Source organism: Helobdella robusta (assembly GCF_000326865.2).
Source record: "Helobdella robusta unplaced genomic scaffold HELROscaffold_101, whole genome shotgun sequence".
Classification (NCBI taxonomy): Eukaryota; Metazoa; Annelida; class Clitellata; order Rhynchobdellida; family Glossiphoniidae; genus Helobdella; species Helobdella robusta.
The window spans coordinates 255,314-275,353 of NW_008703577.1; the positions used below are offsets into that span (position 1 = coordinate 255,314).

Consider the following 20,040-nt stretch of genomic DNA (forward strand, 5'->3'; position numbering starts at 1 on the left):
TTCAACGATAACTTTATTAAATTTTAATTGAGTTAATTATAAATTAATCAATCATCCATAAGATTTATTCACATTAGTATTAATTAGTTTTAATTGCCATTCATATATTTACTTATATAATTAAATTTATTTTTTTCCGAATCTAAGAGGAGGCTCAATGAAAACATTCTTATTGTTATTGGAGCCAGTGTCGTCATCTTTTCCTTTCAAAACTCGCGCCTTCGATAGAAATTTGTTCATCGTCTGGTCAGAAACACCGTTCGTCCGTTTCAGGTAGTGGTTGTCGGGGAACGGTGGTAGAAAAACTGTGTCGGTATCTGTGTATGTGTTTGCTTGTGTGTGTGTTTGTGTGTGTGTTGTTTGTGTACGTGATTGTTTTTTTTTGTGTATGTTTGTGTGTTTGTTTGTTTGAGTGTGTGTGTGTGTTGTATGTTTGTGTGTTTGTTTGTTTGAGTGTGTGTGTGTTGTGTGTTTGTGTGTTTGTTTGAGTGTGTGTGTGTGTGTGTGTTGTATGTTTGTGTGATTGTTTGTTTGAGTGTGTGTGTGTTGTATGTTTGTGTGTTTGTTTGTTTGTGTGTGTGTTGTGTGTGCGTGTGTGTGAGGCCATTTGTTCGTTTTATGGGGTTGTTGTTATTGTTTTAATGTAAAATGTTAAAATCCGTTAAGAGGGTTTTCACGATAATGCGTGCTGATAGCTTTGGTCAGATTTTGAAATTTGAATTCTATTTATAATCAAATAAAACAAGTTAATGTAAATTAATGTCTCAATCGAAACAATTAAAACATTGAAATGATTTATTGAAAATATTGTCAAAAAAATAAACTTGCCTATACTGTTAGCATCTGCTGCTGCTAAATCATTACTGAAACTCGTTAAATAGTCGTACAGATTTTTGAAAGTAAGTTTACCATTTGAATTTGCTGAAAATTTAAAGGAAAAATGTATTTATAACTTCATAATAAATGTAAAATTAATTTGATATAGCTATGAAATTAAAAGATAAAACAATTATTATTATATTAGCATGTTTTTTACCCGATTTGAATGTCTGGGTTATGTATTTACGTTCCGGGTAATTTGAAGAAAAATCTATAGAAACATCATCACGATCTTCATCTCTGTAGCCCGCTATGGATGAATTTACAATGAAATTTGCCAAGAGACTGAATGCTAAAACCAATACTGTGATCATTTTGCCAAACATTTACTTCAGATTAGTGCAAATATTATTGTTTGAAGCCACTACAACATATTTTCTACTTAATTTTAATATATTTTAAGATATAAATAGTATAATTATTGTCTAGAATTTTCAGATTCAAAACTTGTTGATTGAATATACGAGTTTTTTGCTTTCAAATTCAAAATTTAATTAAAAATCCTTCGGGTTAATTGGAAACTTTCATCGGACCCTCCCGTTTATATATCTGCATCTAAATTACAAACAACAAAAAAGAAAAATATAACAAACAAAAAGATGCATACACAATTTCTCATAAATCCATTCGCAGATTTCAATTATCAAAGAAATCTACTAATCGAATGAGCGCATCCATTCGAACGCGTTTTGAATTTTAAAGAACAAACAAGCTTCGTCAGATAGGGAGAAGAAAAATGTAATTCCATTCCATCTTGTAGATTTTATATATTTGATATTTAATTCAGTCTGCATCTATTTTATCAAAGAATATTTCCTCACAGCAGGGAGAAACATAAAAGGTTTGTGAAAATTTGCTATTGAGAGGTTTCTCTTTCTCTCCCTCTCTCTCTCTCTCTCTCGTTCGCTCTGTCTTACTTTTAGTTTGTTTGATAATATCTTTTTTTATATATTTTGTATGTCTGTATGTCTGTCTGTCTGTCTGTCTATGTTTCTCTCTCTTTCATGGTTCGTTTAATTTGAATCGAAAAAAATTGTTAGAAGAAAATGGATAGTTTTTTTTTGCAATAAAATCTGTTTTTGGTGAAATAATGCGCTACAATGTAATGGGCATTTTTTAAATAGATGTTAATTAATCGTATTTATTCAATTTAATTAAAAAATAATTTCAAGTGAGACATGATGGTGAACGAAAGAACGGTAAAAATAGAGAGAAGAATGTATAGAGAGAGAGAGAGAGAGAGAGAGAGAGAGAGAGAGAGAGAGAGAGAGGGATTAAATATAAGAGAAAAGAGAGAGAGAGAGAGAGAGGAGAAGAAAGAATAAAAAATTTAAAAGAGAGCGAAAAGAAGAGAGAATGAATAAAAGAATAAAAAAACAAAGAGAGAGAGAGAAAGAAAGAGAGAGAGAGAGAGAGAGAAGGGGGAGATAAATATGAAGTGAGTTATTTGCTGACTTAACTTCTAGACTATATCATTTTCTATAAACAATAGTTATTAAAATGCAAGCATCTGGAATAATGAAATAAATGAAGCAATGTCTTTCACCAGCTTAAATCGTCAAATCAAATCAGGTTAAAATAGAAAAAAGATTCAAAAACATTGTAAAATTCTACGTCTATAGAAAAAAATATAGCGAAATGATATAATCAAAACGTTTGAGTTTATATAAGTTTTTATTTTTCAAACACAAAAATTTGTTTAATAATATGAATTTCAATAAGTCCCTCTTTCTTTTTCTTCTCTCTTTCTTTCTCTCCTCTATGTTTTTTTCTCATCTTTAAAAAACTTTAAAGATGTTTGACCTGCTCCAGGACCCCATCCCAAAAGCGAGCCCTAGAGTAAGTGGCTTTGGCAGCAGTTTCAGCACACTGCTGCCAAAGTTTTTCATCATCTTTGCAGAGGCTTTGCAGGAGTCGTTTGGCCATGGGTGCATGGTGCTCCTCGTCCAGAAAGATGTGGCGTTCCAGGTAGAGGACGAAATCTTTCTTCAAGTAGAGTTGCGGGATCTGGTGGAAATTTTTTGAGAAGTTTTAATTCAATTATATATACTGTAGCAAATGAAGACTGAAAGAAAAATCAAAATAAAAACAAACAAACTTTGTCTAGCATCGTTCTGAACATATCCGGAATGGGATCTTCCCTACCAAACAGGAAATAAGCGGCGACTACGTGATCCGGAATTTTCTCATTCAGACTCACTTCGAAAGTCTCTTCCACGAATTTCAGAGCATGTTTCGTTGCCCCTTTTTCGCGGGCGGCCTCGAGAGATTTCTGAGGGTCGTTGGTCTGTTCCATGGTTGAGGTCAGAGCAAGGATTGGGCTTGTGTTGGCACCGACTTGCTTCATTGCGTCCAGGTAGAGTTCGTAGTGGCTGATGTAGACATGTGGTTCAACCTTGTGCAAGTTTTTATATATTTTTTAATATCTGCGATTGAAAATTTTGTTTTTTTAAATTGAAATAAAAGTATGATTACGAACACCAAAATTATGTTGTTGTCAATTAAACGCCCTACATACAGATTATTATTTTTACTTTCAAAAACTCTTAACCCATTCAGACAGGATCACCAAGCAGTTGCATTGAAACAATGTCACGGCAAACTATCAAACGCATTTCAATAGAATTTATTCAAACAACCACTCCCACTTCAATCCATTAAAGACATTCCTCAATCAAATGCAAACCACCTCGTCCGTCTCTTCACCAGTAACAATGTCATTGATGAGCCTAGCAGCTATTCGGTTCTTGGGCGGAGTCCAAGTTGGTCTGACGCATGTAAACCTCTTCTGCAAACTCTTCAAAAGCGTCATGAAGTCATAAACAGCAAAGGAATGATTCTCCATGAAGATTCTCATACCCTCCATGTTTTTGATACTGGAGAAGAGCTCATGGTTAACAATTTCATTGCGTCCTTTTGAAGAGTTCGCCAACAATTCCTTGTAATAATCATGCTGCTTCTGTGGCTCGGCTTGCGCTGAGACGCTACTACTGTAGCGATTGATTGTGTCCACACACACCAATGGCGAAACTGACGAACTTACTTTCAAATTCATCGCGAGTTTAGTGAGCGGGCGAAACATTTTCAGAGGTCTCGATGTAGTTTTCCTATTAAAAGTATATTCATTTAATTCTGAAAAAATTTTCTTTCAAGTTTTTTTTTGAAAAAAATCTATCTTTTCTTATTTTTCACATTTGTTTGATTAAAATATCGAAAAAATTTAGGACAGCATTGAAAATTAAAGTGCTTACCTCGGCACTGATTGCAAACTTAGCAAAGTGTGTCAAAACAGAATGGCCTGACCAAATTTTAAGACAGACCTTTATACTAAATCTATTTCATTCTTTCATTCATTCATTTATATATTCTTTCATTCATTCATTCGTTCGTTCGTTCATTCATTCGTTCATTTATTCATTCATTCATTCTTTCATTCATACTTTTGTGCAATTGGATTTTATTACGAATATATCATTATCGCTTATGTTGCTGTTATTGTTATTATTAATAGTATTATTGTTGTTGTTGTTGTTGTGTGTTATATGTGTGTGTCGTGTGTAACGAACGCCTACGTCACGTCCGTTTAAAAGTCGAACGGTGCGCGGCGTGACATCACCTGACATCAGCATTGTTGGGTGGGTTTTAACTCGCGCAGCAGAGTTGGGTTTTAACACGCGCATAATGATTTTTCTTAGTTGCATCATCATGGCATTCATTATTAATGACATCATCATTTTTATTGTTGCTATTAAGTTACTAGTGTCCTTGCAGTTATTATTATAATTGCTGTTACTTTCAAGTAAACAAGACACTAAATCATTTCGATATAGTCTAGTCATAGGTAGATAAAAAAATGGAATGATTCGTGTCTCATAACAAAGCTGGAGATAAATTTGTTTACCTACACGAATGGATAAGTTGATAAATTTACTAATGCTACTACTACTATTAATATTACTGCTAATACCACTGCTGCTGCTACTACTACTACCACTACTACTACTGCTGCTTCTACAACTACTAACACTACTACTACTACCACTTTTACTACTACTGCTGCTGCTGCTATTACTACTACTACTACTACTATTTTACTACTACTACTACTACTACTACTACTACTACTACTTTCTACTACTACTACTACTACTATTGATACTACTAATAATAATAATATTACTGCTACTACTACTGCAGCTGTTTTTATAACAACAACATAAACAACAACAACTTCTACTACTACTGCTACTGCTGCTGCTGCTACTACTACTACCATTACTACAAATTTTCTTACTACTTGCAATGAGTATAAGTTAATATTTAGCATTCTTCTGCCAAAGTTAGCGTTTTGAACTTTTTATTAAATGGAAGTTACTTATAAAAGTTTAAAAAAAATAGCATTATTGATAGTTGGACAAGCCTTCAGAAGTAAAATTACCTAAAAATATGCTAAATATACACCTTTCATGACAAAATTGTTGACAAATAAAATAATTTAAGTATTCAATGACAAGCCTCCACTGAAAAATTAGCGCCTACGCTATAAAATTAGGAACTTCAACTGAATAGTTTAGAGTTTCCTTTGCTAAATAATGAGAGGTTTCCACTGGCAGGTCTAAATGGGCCAGGGAGTTAGTGCCCTCCGTTGTGGGCAGAATTTTTTATTAAAAGTCAGTAAAACTTATTGTTATGTTGGCCACCGTCCAAATTTAAATATTTTCAAACTTTTGCCCCCCTCACTGTAAAGTTTTCTAGATCCGCCATTGAAGGTTTCCACTAAATAATTAAGGGCCTTCGGTATGTTTTTACCGGCTTCCTCTGAATAATAAAGGACCCTCAATGAATATTTAAAACCATCCACTAAATAAGTAAAGGGCCCTCACTAAATAATTAGTAGCCTTCACAAATAAATTAGACGTTTTCCTAGATAATTAAGAGTCTCTAAAGTAGAAAAATTAGAAGCTATCATTAAATATTCAAAGGTTCCCACTAAATAATTGGGTCCTTCTCAGGAATAAGTAAAAGTTCCTACCGAACATATAGTGACCTTCACTGAATAATTAAAAACCTCCACTAATTACTGATCACCGGATTTAGCTCAGTCGGTAGAAGTTCCCCGAAAGTCAAAGACCATCATAAGCGTATGGTACGGTGCACTATGTGTGTGTGCGTCCTGTGGTGTCGTGTGGTGTGTGTGGATAGTACAGCCTTTATCGTTAGTCATTAATATAATTAATTGATCAATAATTAGTAGGAATCAAACATTCATTTATTAACTATCTTATGTATTAATTATTATTAAAGATTATTGCAATTTCAATGTTACCTAATCTATGTTAATTTTTATGTCTTTGCTTCTCCCTCGATTTCTTCTCTTTTTACTGATAGCTTGTAAACGAAACGGTTGGAGATTCACGTGGGAATAAAGATAATATTTTATTACGCCTGAATTGTGTTTGTTTTATGTATTTTAACTCACAACAAAGTGTCTTTTACGTGGGAATAAAGATAATATTTTATTGCGCCTGAATTGTGTTTGTTTTATGTATTTTAACTCACAACAAAGTGTCTTTTAGTATCATAAGTTCGTACTAACAAATTCACTAAATTCAACATACGTCATTAGTCGTTAGTCATTAATAATTAATTAATAATTAATTCATTATTGTTTATGTGTACCGTACACTAATAAATAATGAACCACATCAATATATGCAGATTTAATTCATTAATGATTAATAAGGAGGTGCCTCCAATGAATAAATTAAGATCATACACCAACTAAACCTGGGCCTCTACCAAGTAATTAGGCGACTTCCACGAAATAATTAAGGGTTTACAATTTTTATTTTCTTAGGGCCGCACATCTTTAAAGTCGGCCTGGGGTTAAGCGCACATTATAATCAACTGCCTTAATCAGCATTTCGAAACAGAAAAATTTTCAGCATAATTTCTATCACGTAAATTACCTAAAACTAACACGCTGCTTGCGTAAAAACCTCAACGACTGAATAACTAACTTTTTAGTAATAATAATGAAACAACAACAATAATAATAAAAATTATAATAAAAATAATAACAATTTTTCAGTGTGAAAAATAAGGAATCTCATTCCATCAGGAGCTTGATGTTGTTTTTGGCTTGGCTATCTTATCATCATGACTATATGGTTGGGCCACATAAATATATATAATTATAATTAAAATTATTTACATTATTATATTACCGTGACATATTAGTACAATCTTGTAACATCTGGCTATTGTTATTATAAATTATATATTATTATTATATATATATTATATATTGTGGCTGACGATTTAATATTATCAAGGGATGACGGATCGTTACAATTCAATCTTAAGATAGGATAGACCCTACTAAATGTTACCAATTGTACGAAAAATTGGTAAAAGACACACACACACACCAACACACACAAACACACACACACGAATACAAAACACACACATTTCTTAATATTTAGTAATATTATTTGTTATCCTAATCTACCTATTTGACAACAATGAATAAATATAAATGGACTAAGTAGTATTAATAAAACGTGATTTATTTCTGCATTCATTGGTTGGCGAATGATGAAATGATTGTATGTTGGTCTGAACTACTGTCACGAATAAAAACCAAAGGCATATGAGTTGAATGGTAATAAATATTTAAAAAATGGGATCTGTTGTTTGTGTTTGTGTGTGTGTGTGTGTGTATCTGTGTTCTATTTCAACACAATTTCGAATAATGAATGCGTAAATGCGTTTTATTATGAATGAGCTCAATATCAGACAAAGAACGAAAAAGTTCGTTTTAGATTGGGATATCTTTTACTCATTCAAAAGTCACGAATGGTTTTGTAGGTTTTCTTTCAAATTTGGGGGCACTTAAGGTATATCCTTTTAAAATGGCACCACGGTCAACATTTGTCATTTTGTCTCGAAAGATTTGATTAAACAAGTTAGAAACACTTTATTTTGCTAGATTTAGCTAGAACATCATCATTGAGTTGTAGAAATGTGCACTGTAAAAATATATGCGATTGATTGATTGATTGATTGATTGAAAGACAATTTTTAATCTGATTGATTAAAAGACAACTTTTAATCAAAACACTAAAATTTACTTTTAAAAGTTTCAAGTTGGCGGTCGTTTCGATTAGGTTTTGTTATGAAAAATTTTGTTTATCTACTAATTTTTACCTATTATAATTGAATTAGGTAAAATTTTGTATTGGACTCGAGTTAATAAAATAACAGAGATGTGTTTGCTCCTTAAGACTGAAAAAGAATTTTAATTTTAAAAATTATATTTAATTTAAAAATTAATTATTAAAAATTAAATTAATTATTATTTGTTTAATTATTAAATGTTAAAGTTAAATCTAATTCAAATTTTTGTTTTAAATTTAAATTGTGATAATTAATAATAATAATATATTAAGATAATAATTCAATTTTATTCCCAAAGTCACAATTCATCTGAATCTGACTGAACTCGTCTTGGGTTATCAAATCAGTAATCTCAGGAAATCTGAAAATAAAGATTGAAAAAAATTAAATTAAAAGTTAAATTAAATTTTAATAGACATGAATTTTAAATTTTACTAAATTCTAAAAATTACTAATTACTCAGAATCATTACTAATTAATGATACTATTTTATAAAATAAATAGATTAATTTAAAAATCAATTAAAAATAAAAATTATTAACAATTTAAAAATTATTCAAGTATAATTGCAATTTAATCAAAAAAATTTAGGATTAGGACTTGAAGTCAGTCAATATGGCCCCATCTAATGAAAATGCATTAATCAGAGATTTAGATGATTTGAAAGCCGAAATAGTCGATGCTCTAGATAAGAAATATGAACAGTTCAAGATGGCAGAGATTGATAATGAGGCTTTTGAAGAGAAGATTGTTCAATTGCTGTCCGCAGTAAACAATGTATAATTATTTAATTTATTCAGTTAATTTTTTCCCGATTATTATTAAATTAATTATTTTGATTGAATGTTCTTTCGTCCTTAGTTAGTTGTGGTATTATTAATTTTGTTACCATACATCAAATATGATGTGAAAATTATTATTAGAATAAATAATTTGATGGATTTTATAAAAATGACCAGATTCAAAATTTATGTTCCCAGAGAAAATCAATTGAACCTGCTGGCCAATCACAGTCTGGCAGTCTAAAATTAGCACAGTCAGTTAAAACTCTGCAATCGTGTCGATACCTTTTAAATTTGGACGAGTTACTGAAACAAATGAATAAAAATTTCTCAAAAAGTTTATACAAAGAATGTTTGGATGGGTACTTTGTGTTTGAAGGTTTGTTGATTGGTTGGTTGGTCAGTTGGTTGGTTGGTTTGGTAATTAAATTGGTCTTGTTGGTTGGCTGGTTTGTTGGTTGGTTGGATGGTTGGTTAGTTGTTTGGTATGCTTAGTTGCTATGTTGGTTGACTCTTGACTGATTGCCTTAACTACTGATACCAAAAAAAAATGAAAATAACCTAAAAAAAAATTTCAACAATAGATAACCATTCCCCTTATAACATACAGGCTTTCTAAAAGAAGTTTTCAATTTACTGGAAGGAAGCCTGAAGGCAAAAAAGGCACTGCCAGTCGTCTCAGCTATCATGCTTAGGGGTACCGAAATTTTGAGTCGGGTAACTAGGAGATATAAAATGGTAATTAAAAAATAATTATTATTTTTAATATAATTATTAATTATTATTGTCGTGTAACTAGGAGATATAAAATGGTAATTAAAAAATAATTATTATTATTTATATTATTATTATTAATTATTATTGTCGGGTAACAAGGAGATATAAAATAGTAATTAAAGAAATAATTATTATTTTTATCATTATTGTTAATTATTATTGTCGGGTAACTAGGTGATATAAAATGATAATTAAAGAAATAGCAATTATTATTTTTATTCTTATTATTAATTATTATTATTATTATTATCACTTCAGATGTTCTTTGAGTGCATTCATTGGGAAAAATCACCTGTTGAGCTGAAGTGGCGCGTCAAAGTTGATAAGGTTGTTGTTGATGATGATGTTGTATTTTTTGTTGATGATGATGTTAATGATGATGATGATGATGTTAATGATGATGATGTTGATGATGATGATGATGTTGATGTTGATGTTGATGATGATGTTGTTGATGTTGAAGATGTATTTGCTAATGGTGATGATGATGTGGTTGCTTTTTAATGTGTTATTTCTGTTCTTCTGAATGCAATTCTATCTAGATTCGTTCTTTTTATTCAGTCACTATTGTAATCAAATACAAATTATCTATTCATTCATTGATCTGTTCATTCATCATTCATCCATTCATTCATTCATTCATTCACTCATTCACCCGTACAATCACAGGCATCGGTCAACCAGCAGACTTGGATCGAGGCCCTAAAAACCCTGGAGAAACTCAACCAACTTGAACCTCTCCTTACCCAGTTATTCGATGACCTCATGACCTACTTCGTTGACCCAATTCTGAACCTCAATAAAAACTTAACCTCCGACCTAGTTAACGATGAGGTGGTGGTTAGGATTGACCCAATTTCAACGCGTGACCCGAATTCAGAGACCACACTTTTCATGCGAGTGCGTGTACTGACCAATCTGCTATTTATAGCCCTCAAGATGACACACACACCTGAATTCTCATTGGTCGAAAGATTTGGTTCGAACGGAAGGGCATGTAAACTGTTCGAAACTATCATCGGTCACTTGGATTCGAAATCGGGTCAAGTTGAAGGTTACGCTCTGAAAGAGGTTAAAGGCCAATTGAACTTAGCTAAAACAAAAGGCTTCATCAGCGAGGCTGATTTAAAGAAGATGCTAGTGAAGTTGGATGTGAAGATTGTGCCAAACGAGTATGATAGAATGCTTGCGAAATGTCAGGAGGTCATCAAGTGCCGCCTGCCTAATTCTATTTCCGTCGGAGTTAAGAATGACGTCGGTGATGACGTCACGATGGGAAAACCCATTTGGGAGGCGGTCGAGGAGTGTTTGCACGAGGATTTAAGGTTTCCAGAATGCTCTGTGAGGTTGGTTGGTGAGGTTTTTTATTTTCCCATTCATTCATTCATACATTGCTTGATTCATTCATTATTTTTTTTTCATTCACCTATCTCTTCATTCGTTTTCCTTCAATCTATCACTTTATCGTTTCATTTGTTCATTCATTCATTTATTCATTCATTCATTCATTCATTTCTTCATTCACTGTGCATTTTTCCCAACATACCAATGAACAGCGAACAGGTTTATCAATTAGTTGAGGTGATCTACTCGGTTTTGAAACTGGAAGACAACGGCAACAACGCAACAACAACCAACAACAACACCACAACATTCTACAACAACGCAACAACAATCAACAACAACACAACAACCAACAACACAACAATCAACAACACTAACATGTTTATCGATGATTCGATTAACGTAACACTAACAACAATGACAACAGTACCTGCAAAAATTTCACCAGCAAACAACTCGTTACTGCCGAGAATGATTAGAGATAATATGGACGACTATTTCGATGTTTTTATCTTTGTAAGAAACGTTGTAGAGCTTTTTTTATTGGCCAGGAAGGAAGTGCTGGATGATGACGTCAAAGAAAACGCACTTGTTGTCGGTTGGTCGGTTGGCTGGTTGGTCGGTTGGTTGGTTGGTCGGTTGATTGGCTGGTTGGTCGGTTGGCTGGTTGGTTGGCTGGTAGGTTGGTTGTTTGGTTGGTTGGTTGGTTGGTTGTTTCGCTGGTAGGTTGGTTGGTTAGTTGGTTGGTTGGCTGGTTGGTTGATTAATAAATTGATTAATAGATTGATTTAGTAATTAAACAATATTTTATCAATCAATCAACCAACCAATCAACTAACCAACCAATCAACTAACCAACCAATCAACTAACCAACCAATCAACTAACCAACCAATCAACTATCCAACCAATCAGCTCTTCACCACAACGACTGCCACTACCTCATCCACCATCTTCTTCTCTGCGAGGCATACCTCCGGCCAATCACAGTGAAGGACAGTTCAGGTAAACGACAGAAGACCAAAGATACTAAAAAGTGCAGGCAGAATTTTAAATTACCGTGCGGACTTTCCTACTACGACGTTATAGTATCTTTGGATGGGCAAGCAACTTCCTGTCTGATGGAGTTCACTCTCTCGAAAGCGAGATGGATGGATAGTTGCTGGGGCGAGAGTTAGTAATGGTGATGACGATGATGGTAATAGTTATGATCATGATGATGATGATGATGATGAGGATTGTGACAATACTGATGGTGATGATTATGCCAATGATTAAGACTATAATAGTGGTGATTTGAACATTGATTAAGACGATAGTGCATGGATTAATGGTTATAGTAATGTAGACGACGATGATTTTTTATCCCCTGTAACACCAACAAAACCAACAACATCAACATGAACTCTCCCCAAATCACATCAAGCTGACCTCAGATTTGACCCCAATTATGACCCGACCTTCTTGGAAAAGTTCACTAGCACCGTTAAAATCGTCGACTCTGTTTCCAAGATCTGGGCATCTGTCCTTCATAAAGATATCTACCTTAAGAGCTTAGGTGATTGTTGGTAATTTTCTCCTGAAAGATTTTTACATTATAGATAGAATTATGATCTATGATAAAATGTGGCATGACATTACTAACTATAGACGAAATACTATAACATTTTTATAATATTTAGGAATTATGTAATAAAATATATTTATAATATAATATAATTTTTTTTAAATGATTTTTTTAAGGAGCCCTGTGTAACTCCATGGTTCAAATTATCACTGATAGATTCCTCACCATAGCAACAAACAACAACAAAGATATTAGCAACATAGATATAAACAAAGACGACGACAACAATAACAGCAACAAACTGAAACAACAACCAAACATAGAGCTAATAAAATTTTTCCATTCGTCCCTACAATCCCTCGAAACGTTCGTCACATCGCTATTCTCAGACGACAAGAAGGTTTCGCCAGATGGGCTAGTCAAATTGGCACCCAAAATGAAAAAACTCGAAGAGATGAGGTTCATTTTAGAACCTTTCTGCTCACCTAGGGGTGTCATAAACAAGTGGGGTGCCAAAAAGGAGCCAAATAATATCAATGGAATTTTGAGTAAGGAGGAATTAAGGGTGCTGATTGAGCTGGTATTTCATGGTGCCGATAGAGAAAAATTGTTGTATACATTTTGTTGAGGTGAATGCCGAATATCAAACTAATGTGGATTCTAAAATACTGATATGATATGATATTCTACTAATTTGAATATTTTAAAAAATGTTTTATCTTTTTGGTCTTAGTGTGAAGCTTTTTTTTTCATTTTTTAAATCGAAACATTGGAAGATAGAAACGTTTTGTTGTTTGATTTCACAGTTTAAACATATTATTCTCCTATTGCACGTAATAAAATTTTGTTGAAAATTACCTCAGACAGTCTCTGAAATTAATCTTTAAATAATTAGTTTGGTGAGTTGGCTGGCCCTAGCTCCCCTCTTCTCTGGTCTGTCGGTCTATCAGTCTTTCGGTCTCTGTCTGTCTGTCTGTCTATCTGTCTGTCTGTTTGTCTGTCTGTCTGACTTGTTTATTCGTACGTTTGTCTGTCTACCATCATCTTCATCATCATAATCTCAATGAAACCATCCGTTTAATTTTTTTTAATCACTGAAAAATTTGTAACAATCAAAATTTTCTATTTTTTTGGTCTTTTTTCTATTAATATTTGGAAAAATTTTCTGCTTTTCTGCAAATTTCAAATATTTTTCCAAACATGCTGATGGTTTTGATTGGTGAATTCCGAGTCCATCAATCATATTCATCTAATTTTTCATATTTTTTAATTTTGTTTCTATCTATCTATCTATCTATCTATCTATCTATCTATCTATCTATCTATCTATCTATCTATCTATCTCATTCTCCATTACACTGAATTGAACACATGCATACAGATGAATATCGCGTGTATTTGCATTGTCGCTATAAATTATTTCATATATATGTAGTATATATTGAGGAAGAAATATTATAAAGCAATAAGAGAAAAGAAACATAGAGAGAGAGAGAGAAAAAAAAAACAAAATGATGGCGGGAAGAAAGAGAGAAAGTGCGAAAAAAAGGACAAAAGGATATGATAGACAGACAGAGAGAGAAAGAGAGAGGGAGAGAGTAAAGTGAAAAATAGATAAATTCTATTCACACCCCGTTTCTGCTGAGGTATTTTGTGGTGATTGTATTGGTCATGTGATTGCGCTGCTGGTCATGTGATTGTGTTGGTCACGTGATTGTGTTGCTGGTCATGTGATTCTTTTCGTCACGTGATTGTGTTGGTCATGTGATTGTCTTGGTGTGTCGCTATGATTGCCTTTTCATTAGATTGCTACGTTATTGTGCTATGTTGTTATATTGTCTGTTGATGGGATTGGTGTTGGGATTTTAAATATATATAATATATATATATATATATATATATATATATATAATAAAATATATATAATATAACACATAGAATATAATATGTAATATATATATATTCATACGTATATCCATTTTTATTTAACCACAAGCAATTCTATTCGTCGGCGTTATTATCAAATTTGGTATTACTACAAATGAAACTAAATATAATATTCGTCATTATTATTATTATTATTATTATTATTATTATTATTGCTGATGATGATTCTGGTTATGATGTCGTTGTGGTTGCCATGGAAACAGAATTCCAATAGGCATAATTGTCACGCTCATATATCAAATAGGATTTTATTGGTTTTTTATGTTGTTGATTGTTGATGTTGTTGTTGTTGTTGTTGTTGCCGTGTTTGTTGTTGTTGCTGTAGTTGTTGTTGTCATTCGGTTTTCAATATAATCACTGGATCGTACATGAATAGATGAGTGGATGTATTTTTTTGCTTTGTTCATGCAACGCCAAGCAGTGTATTTGTTGTTGTTTGTTTGTCTGTTTGTTTGTTTATTTGTTAGTGTGTGTTTGTATGTGTGTTTGTTTGATTGTACATCTGATTCCTAAATGATTGAATTATGAATGAATGACTGAATGAATGACTGAATGAATGAATGAATGAATGAGTAGTTGCCTCAGGAATGAATGGACGAAGAAAAGAAGAAAAACCCAAAAAAAAGATACGACTTACTTAACGGACAGATAAAAGAATGAATGAAATGAAGCGAATCAATGATCAAATCGATAAACTAACAAACATTCATATATACATACGTACACACATGCATGCATGCATGTATACATACATACATACATACATACATACATGCATACATACAAACAAACAGTCATACAAACATTCATACAAACATACTTATAAAAAACCAGCAAACAACAAAATCCTGACTAATAAAACACTCCATTATACTATTTTACTTTCGAAAAACCAACATTTCAAAAGATGAAAAATAAACATACATCCATGCTTCTCACACATACAAAAATACAAAAAAAAACATACAAACACATACAAACAAACACACATATACACACATACATACAGGAATGTGTGCCTTTAAACGTATATATAGCTGAATCATCCGAACACTGAAACCTTTTGTAAAGACAATTTAAACTTGAATTATCCAAGAAAAGTTAATTTTACTTTCAAGTAATTCACTTTATCAAAACTTCTTATAAAATAGTAGTGCTTATAAAATAATGGTAGTATTAATAATAATGAATTAATAATTTTTTGTTTCGAAGATTATTTTTCAAGTTAGTTTATCTTGAATGAATTTTTACAAATCGTCAATCACATTTTCATTGTAATTAAATAAATTATCATTATTTTAAGAATTATCGTCTCTTGTATTTACAGCATGGCGCACTGGTTAAGACGCCGGGCCATGCTGTTGCATTGGCCGTGTTCGAATGCAAATGTACCCAGGCATATCACATATATTTGTGTGTGTGTTTGTGTGCGTGTGTGCGTGTGTGTGTGTGGAATCAAATGTTTTTACATACACCAACCGTATTACACACACACACACACACACACACACACACACATGAACATTTTAATGGCCAAAAAATGACAACTTAATTTTAATCTTAATGCATAATATAACTTAACGATTATGTGAATGTTTTATTGAGCTAGGAATTTTTATTTTTCGTTATTTGCTTATAAAAACTTTGGCAGTTTGACTTTTTCGATGATGATGATGTTAATGATTATAATGATGATGATGATATCTGTGATGATTATGATGATTATTATGATGATATATTGTTGTTTCCGGTCATGATGATAATGATGATGATATGAAAAGTGTTAAACTCACAGCCACAAAAACAAATACGAACAAATTCTAAAATATTTCTTTAAAAAATTTAACACTCTTGCCACAACGACTCAAAAATCAATCAAGTAAATGAACCAACCAATCAACCAGCGAGCCAACTGACCAACCAACCAAATAATCATTCTTACAAGCCAATTAGTAAACAACAAACCAAACAACTAACCAGCCAACCAACCAACAAACCAGCAAACAAACCAGCAAACTAACCAACTAAACAACCAGCCAACAAACCAGCAAACCAACCAGCCAACCAACTAAACAACCAACCAACTAAACAACCAACCAACTAAACAACCAACCAACTAAACAACCAACCAACTAAACAACCAACCAACTAAACAACCAACCAGCCAACTAAACAGCCAACCAGCCAGCCAACCATTCAACCAACCATCCAACTAACCAACTAAACGTACAATCAGATCAACGTCACACGCCTGCCTCTTACGAGTGAGTGATTTTTTGTAAGGAATGAAGTTTACTGTCAGATATTTTAATGAAATTTCAATTGTATCTACACTAACTACACACACACACACATGCACAAACATACACAGACATACATACATAAACCACACACGCGCACATACACACAACAGCACAGACAAACTAACAAACACTCCCAAACAAAAGTTAGATCTATGTATGTATTTATGTATGCATGTTTGTATGTATGTATGTATGTATGTTTGTTTGTATGTATGTATGTATGTATGTATGTATGTATGTATGTATGTTTGTATGTATGTATGTATGCTTGGAAGGATAAATAGATTGAGATTGTTATCACAATGTAATATGCATTCCCAGCTGGCTATTAACATGGGAAAACACATGATGAAAATTATGAAGATGAAGATGAGTATGAAGATGGTGAAGGGTTTTGGTAACGATCATGATTATCATTACCATTTATTATTATTATTATTATTATAACTAGTAGTAGTAGTAAAAGTAGTAGTAGTAGTAGTAGTTGTAGTAATAGTAGTTGTAGTAGTAGTAGTAGTTGTAGTAGTAGTAGTAGTAGTAGTAGTTTTGTTAGTATTAGTTTTAAAATAATTAATCTTATCATGTTGCTTCTACTACTACTAAAACTTTTACTACAGTTACTACTACTACTAAAACAACAACAACAACTACTACTATTACTACCACCACCACCACAACAACAACAACTACTACTACTACTACTACGACTACTATTAATACTACTACTTTGTTGAAATATTGGATTAGTCAAACTGATTGATTGTCGTTTTAAATTTAGATATTCCGGGTTGATTTATGAGGCGGAATGAATGAATGGATGAATGAATGAATAAATGGATGAATGAATGAATGAATGAATGGATGAATGAATGAATGAATGAATGAATGAACAAAGGAACAAACGAACAAATGAATAAAAGAATGAGTGAATGAACGAACGAACGACAAGGGATTATATAATTTGAAAATTGTTCTTCATTAAGACAAAAAAAATCTCTAGACGAATGAAAGAAAGGAATAATTTTGTGGATGAATGAAAAAAAAGAAAATCTTACTCTATCTTTCTCCTTTTTTTTCTTCTCTCTCTCTTTCTCTTTCTCTCTCTCTCTCTCTCTCTCTCTCTCTCTCTCTCTCTCTCTCTCTCTCTCTCTCTCTCTCTCTCTCTTTCCTTCTTTCTTCCTAATACAACGGTGTTAACGAGGTGAGATTGAAAAAGTAAAAAAACGCTTGTGATGATATAATGCGACTCGAGTGATTAAATTGATGAATGAATGAATGAATGAGTGAATGAGTGAGTGAGTGAGTGAGTGAGTGAGTGAGTGAGTGAGTGAGTGAGTGAGTGAGTGAGTGAGTGAGTGAGTGAGTGAGTGAGTGAGTGAGTGAGTGAGTGAGTGAGTGAGTGAGTAACAAATTATTATGCACAAAAACATTTTAATGAATGTGTGACACAACAAAATATAATAACTGCTTGAATGAGCACAAAAAAATGAATGAATAAATGAATGAATGAATAAATGAATGAATGAGAGAATGAATAAAAAAAAGAAAATGGAATGATGAACTGATAGACAGATTGACTGAGAAATAAATTGCAGAACATAAATAAACATCGCTTGATACAAATTTATACCAGACAATTACATTGATTGATTGATGTTTTTTGGATGGATGGGTGAATGAATGAATGAATAAATGAATGAATGAATGAATGAATGAATGAATGAATGAAGGAAGGAAGGAAAGAAGAAACGATTAAAAATCATCCATCCAAGCCATAAACCAGCAATCAGTCAACCAACTAATCACCCAATCAATTCAGCAAAAATCATTCAAACATGGCAATCTTTAAATTTAACCATAATATACCGATAAAAACCGAACGGTTTTCAGCGATTCTAAGCATGGCTGCCTGAGATAAAACATAGTTTTAATCGTAAATAAGCGGACAGACCGAAGAAAAAAAAGAAATAATAATAATAATAATAAAAATGATAACAACAACAACAATAATAATAATAAAAGATGAAAACGCACGGATGGTTGGATCGGCGAATAACTGTTTCCGGTTAGTAGAGAAGACGGGACGGAAAATACGATGCTGGATAAGAGAGAGAGAGAGAGAGAGAGAGGGAGAGAGAGAGAGAGAGAGAGAGAGGGAATGAAAAAGAAAAAGAAAGGGAGAGAGAGAGAAATATTAATGAGAATAGGCATTTTTTTGCAGGCAAAAAATAAAAATAAAAAATGAGTAATAAGAAGTACAAACATCGGTTAGAAAAAGGAAGAGAAAAGAAGAGAGAGAGAGAGTCGTAAAAAGTATGAACGAAAAAATAAAAGAATGAAGAGAAAAAAAGAAAAATACCACGACATAACGCATTTTTGGCTTTCATGAAACTTCCTCCTGACATGTGAATGAATGGAGACAAGCATTTTCTACGTGCAAAATCATGTTGGAGGGTTTTATGCCGATGCAATGTTTGCGAGGCGGTGGTCAGTGGTGGGTGGAGAAGAACGTGGTCAAACGGCAAAGTAAAATGACGATGAGATGGAACCTTGAATTCGTTCATTCTTTCGTTCGTTCGTTCGCCCGTTCGTTTGTTCGTTCGCACGTTGTTCGTTCGCCCGTTTGTTCGTTCGTTCGCCTGTCGGTTCGTTCGTTTATTTGTTCCTTCATAATGACGAGGATGACAAAACATTATAGCGTTTAAACTGTCTAAAGAATAACACCACATAAAAATTTTGAAAAAAAAATACAATATAATGCGAGAATTATACAAACCTCCCAAACAAACAAGACTCGCATAAACAAAAAATCGTTTAACATGGCCGACAGAGAGAACGTTAACCTGATAAACGCACATACATACACACACTCACTCACAAACAAACACACCTCATATACACACACATACATACATGCATACATACATACACAATTATACACACACATACATACATACACGCTCATAAATACACGCACACACACACACAACATACTTACATGCTAAACTAGGCACATAAATAAACATACGACACATAAAAATGCATTACCGCTTCCATGCGACAAATTGTATATGCAAATATACACTGAGAATTTTTCTGTTCATTTGGTATTTTTACATTGTTTATATAGAAAAAATACCTAAATACAAAATATATACACACGCATACACTCCTTTGTATATCCATACACATATACACACAAACAAACAAACACACACAAACAAACAAACACACACACACAAAGTAATACATACACACCA

General features: G+C 32.7%; 3 protein-coding genes across 3 annotated transcripts; 1 reads left to right on the forward strand and 2 right to left on the reverse strand.

Annotated features, from left to right (window-relative positions):
* Positions 1-126: 126 nt before the first annotated feature.
* HELRODRAFT_183212 (hypothetical protein) lies at positions 127-1,193 on the reverse strand (the record flags this gene model as incomplete). Its single annotated transcript, XM_009012246.1, has 2 exons — positions 127-317; positions 1,037-1,193. 2 exons carry the CDS (start codon positions 1,191-1,193, stop codon positions 127-129), a joined length of 348 nt encoding a protein of 115 aa, XP_009010494.1.
* Positions 1,194-2,667: 1,474 nt separating this feature from the next.
* On the reverse strand, positions 2,668-3,934 carry HELRODRAFT_183213 (hypothetical protein; the record flags this gene model as incomplete). Its single annotated transcript, XM_009012247.1, has 3 exons — positions 2,668-2,886; positions 2,978-3,274; positions 3,566-3,934. The coding sequence occupies 3 exons, from the start codon at positions 3,932-3,934 to the stop codon at positions 2,668-2,670; spliced, it is 885 nt and encodes a 294-aa protein (XP_009010495.1).
* Positions 3,935-8,676: 4,742 nt separating this feature from the next.
* On the forward strand, positions 8,677-13,306 carry HELRODRAFT_194814 (hypothetical protein; the record flags this gene model as incomplete). Its single annotated transcript, XM_009012248.1, has 8 exons — positions 8,677-8,829; positions 9,021-9,180; positions 9,454-9,581; positions 9,879-9,947; positions 10,290-10,966; positions 12,006-12,136; positions 12,390-12,521; positions 12,707-13,306. The coding sequence occupies 8 exons, from the start codon at positions 8,677-8,679 to the stop codon at positions 13,156-13,158; spliced, it is 1,902 nt and encodes a 633-aa protein (XP_009010496.1). The 3' UTR covers positions 13,159-13,306.
* Positions 13,307-20,040: the final 6,734 nt, after the last annotated feature.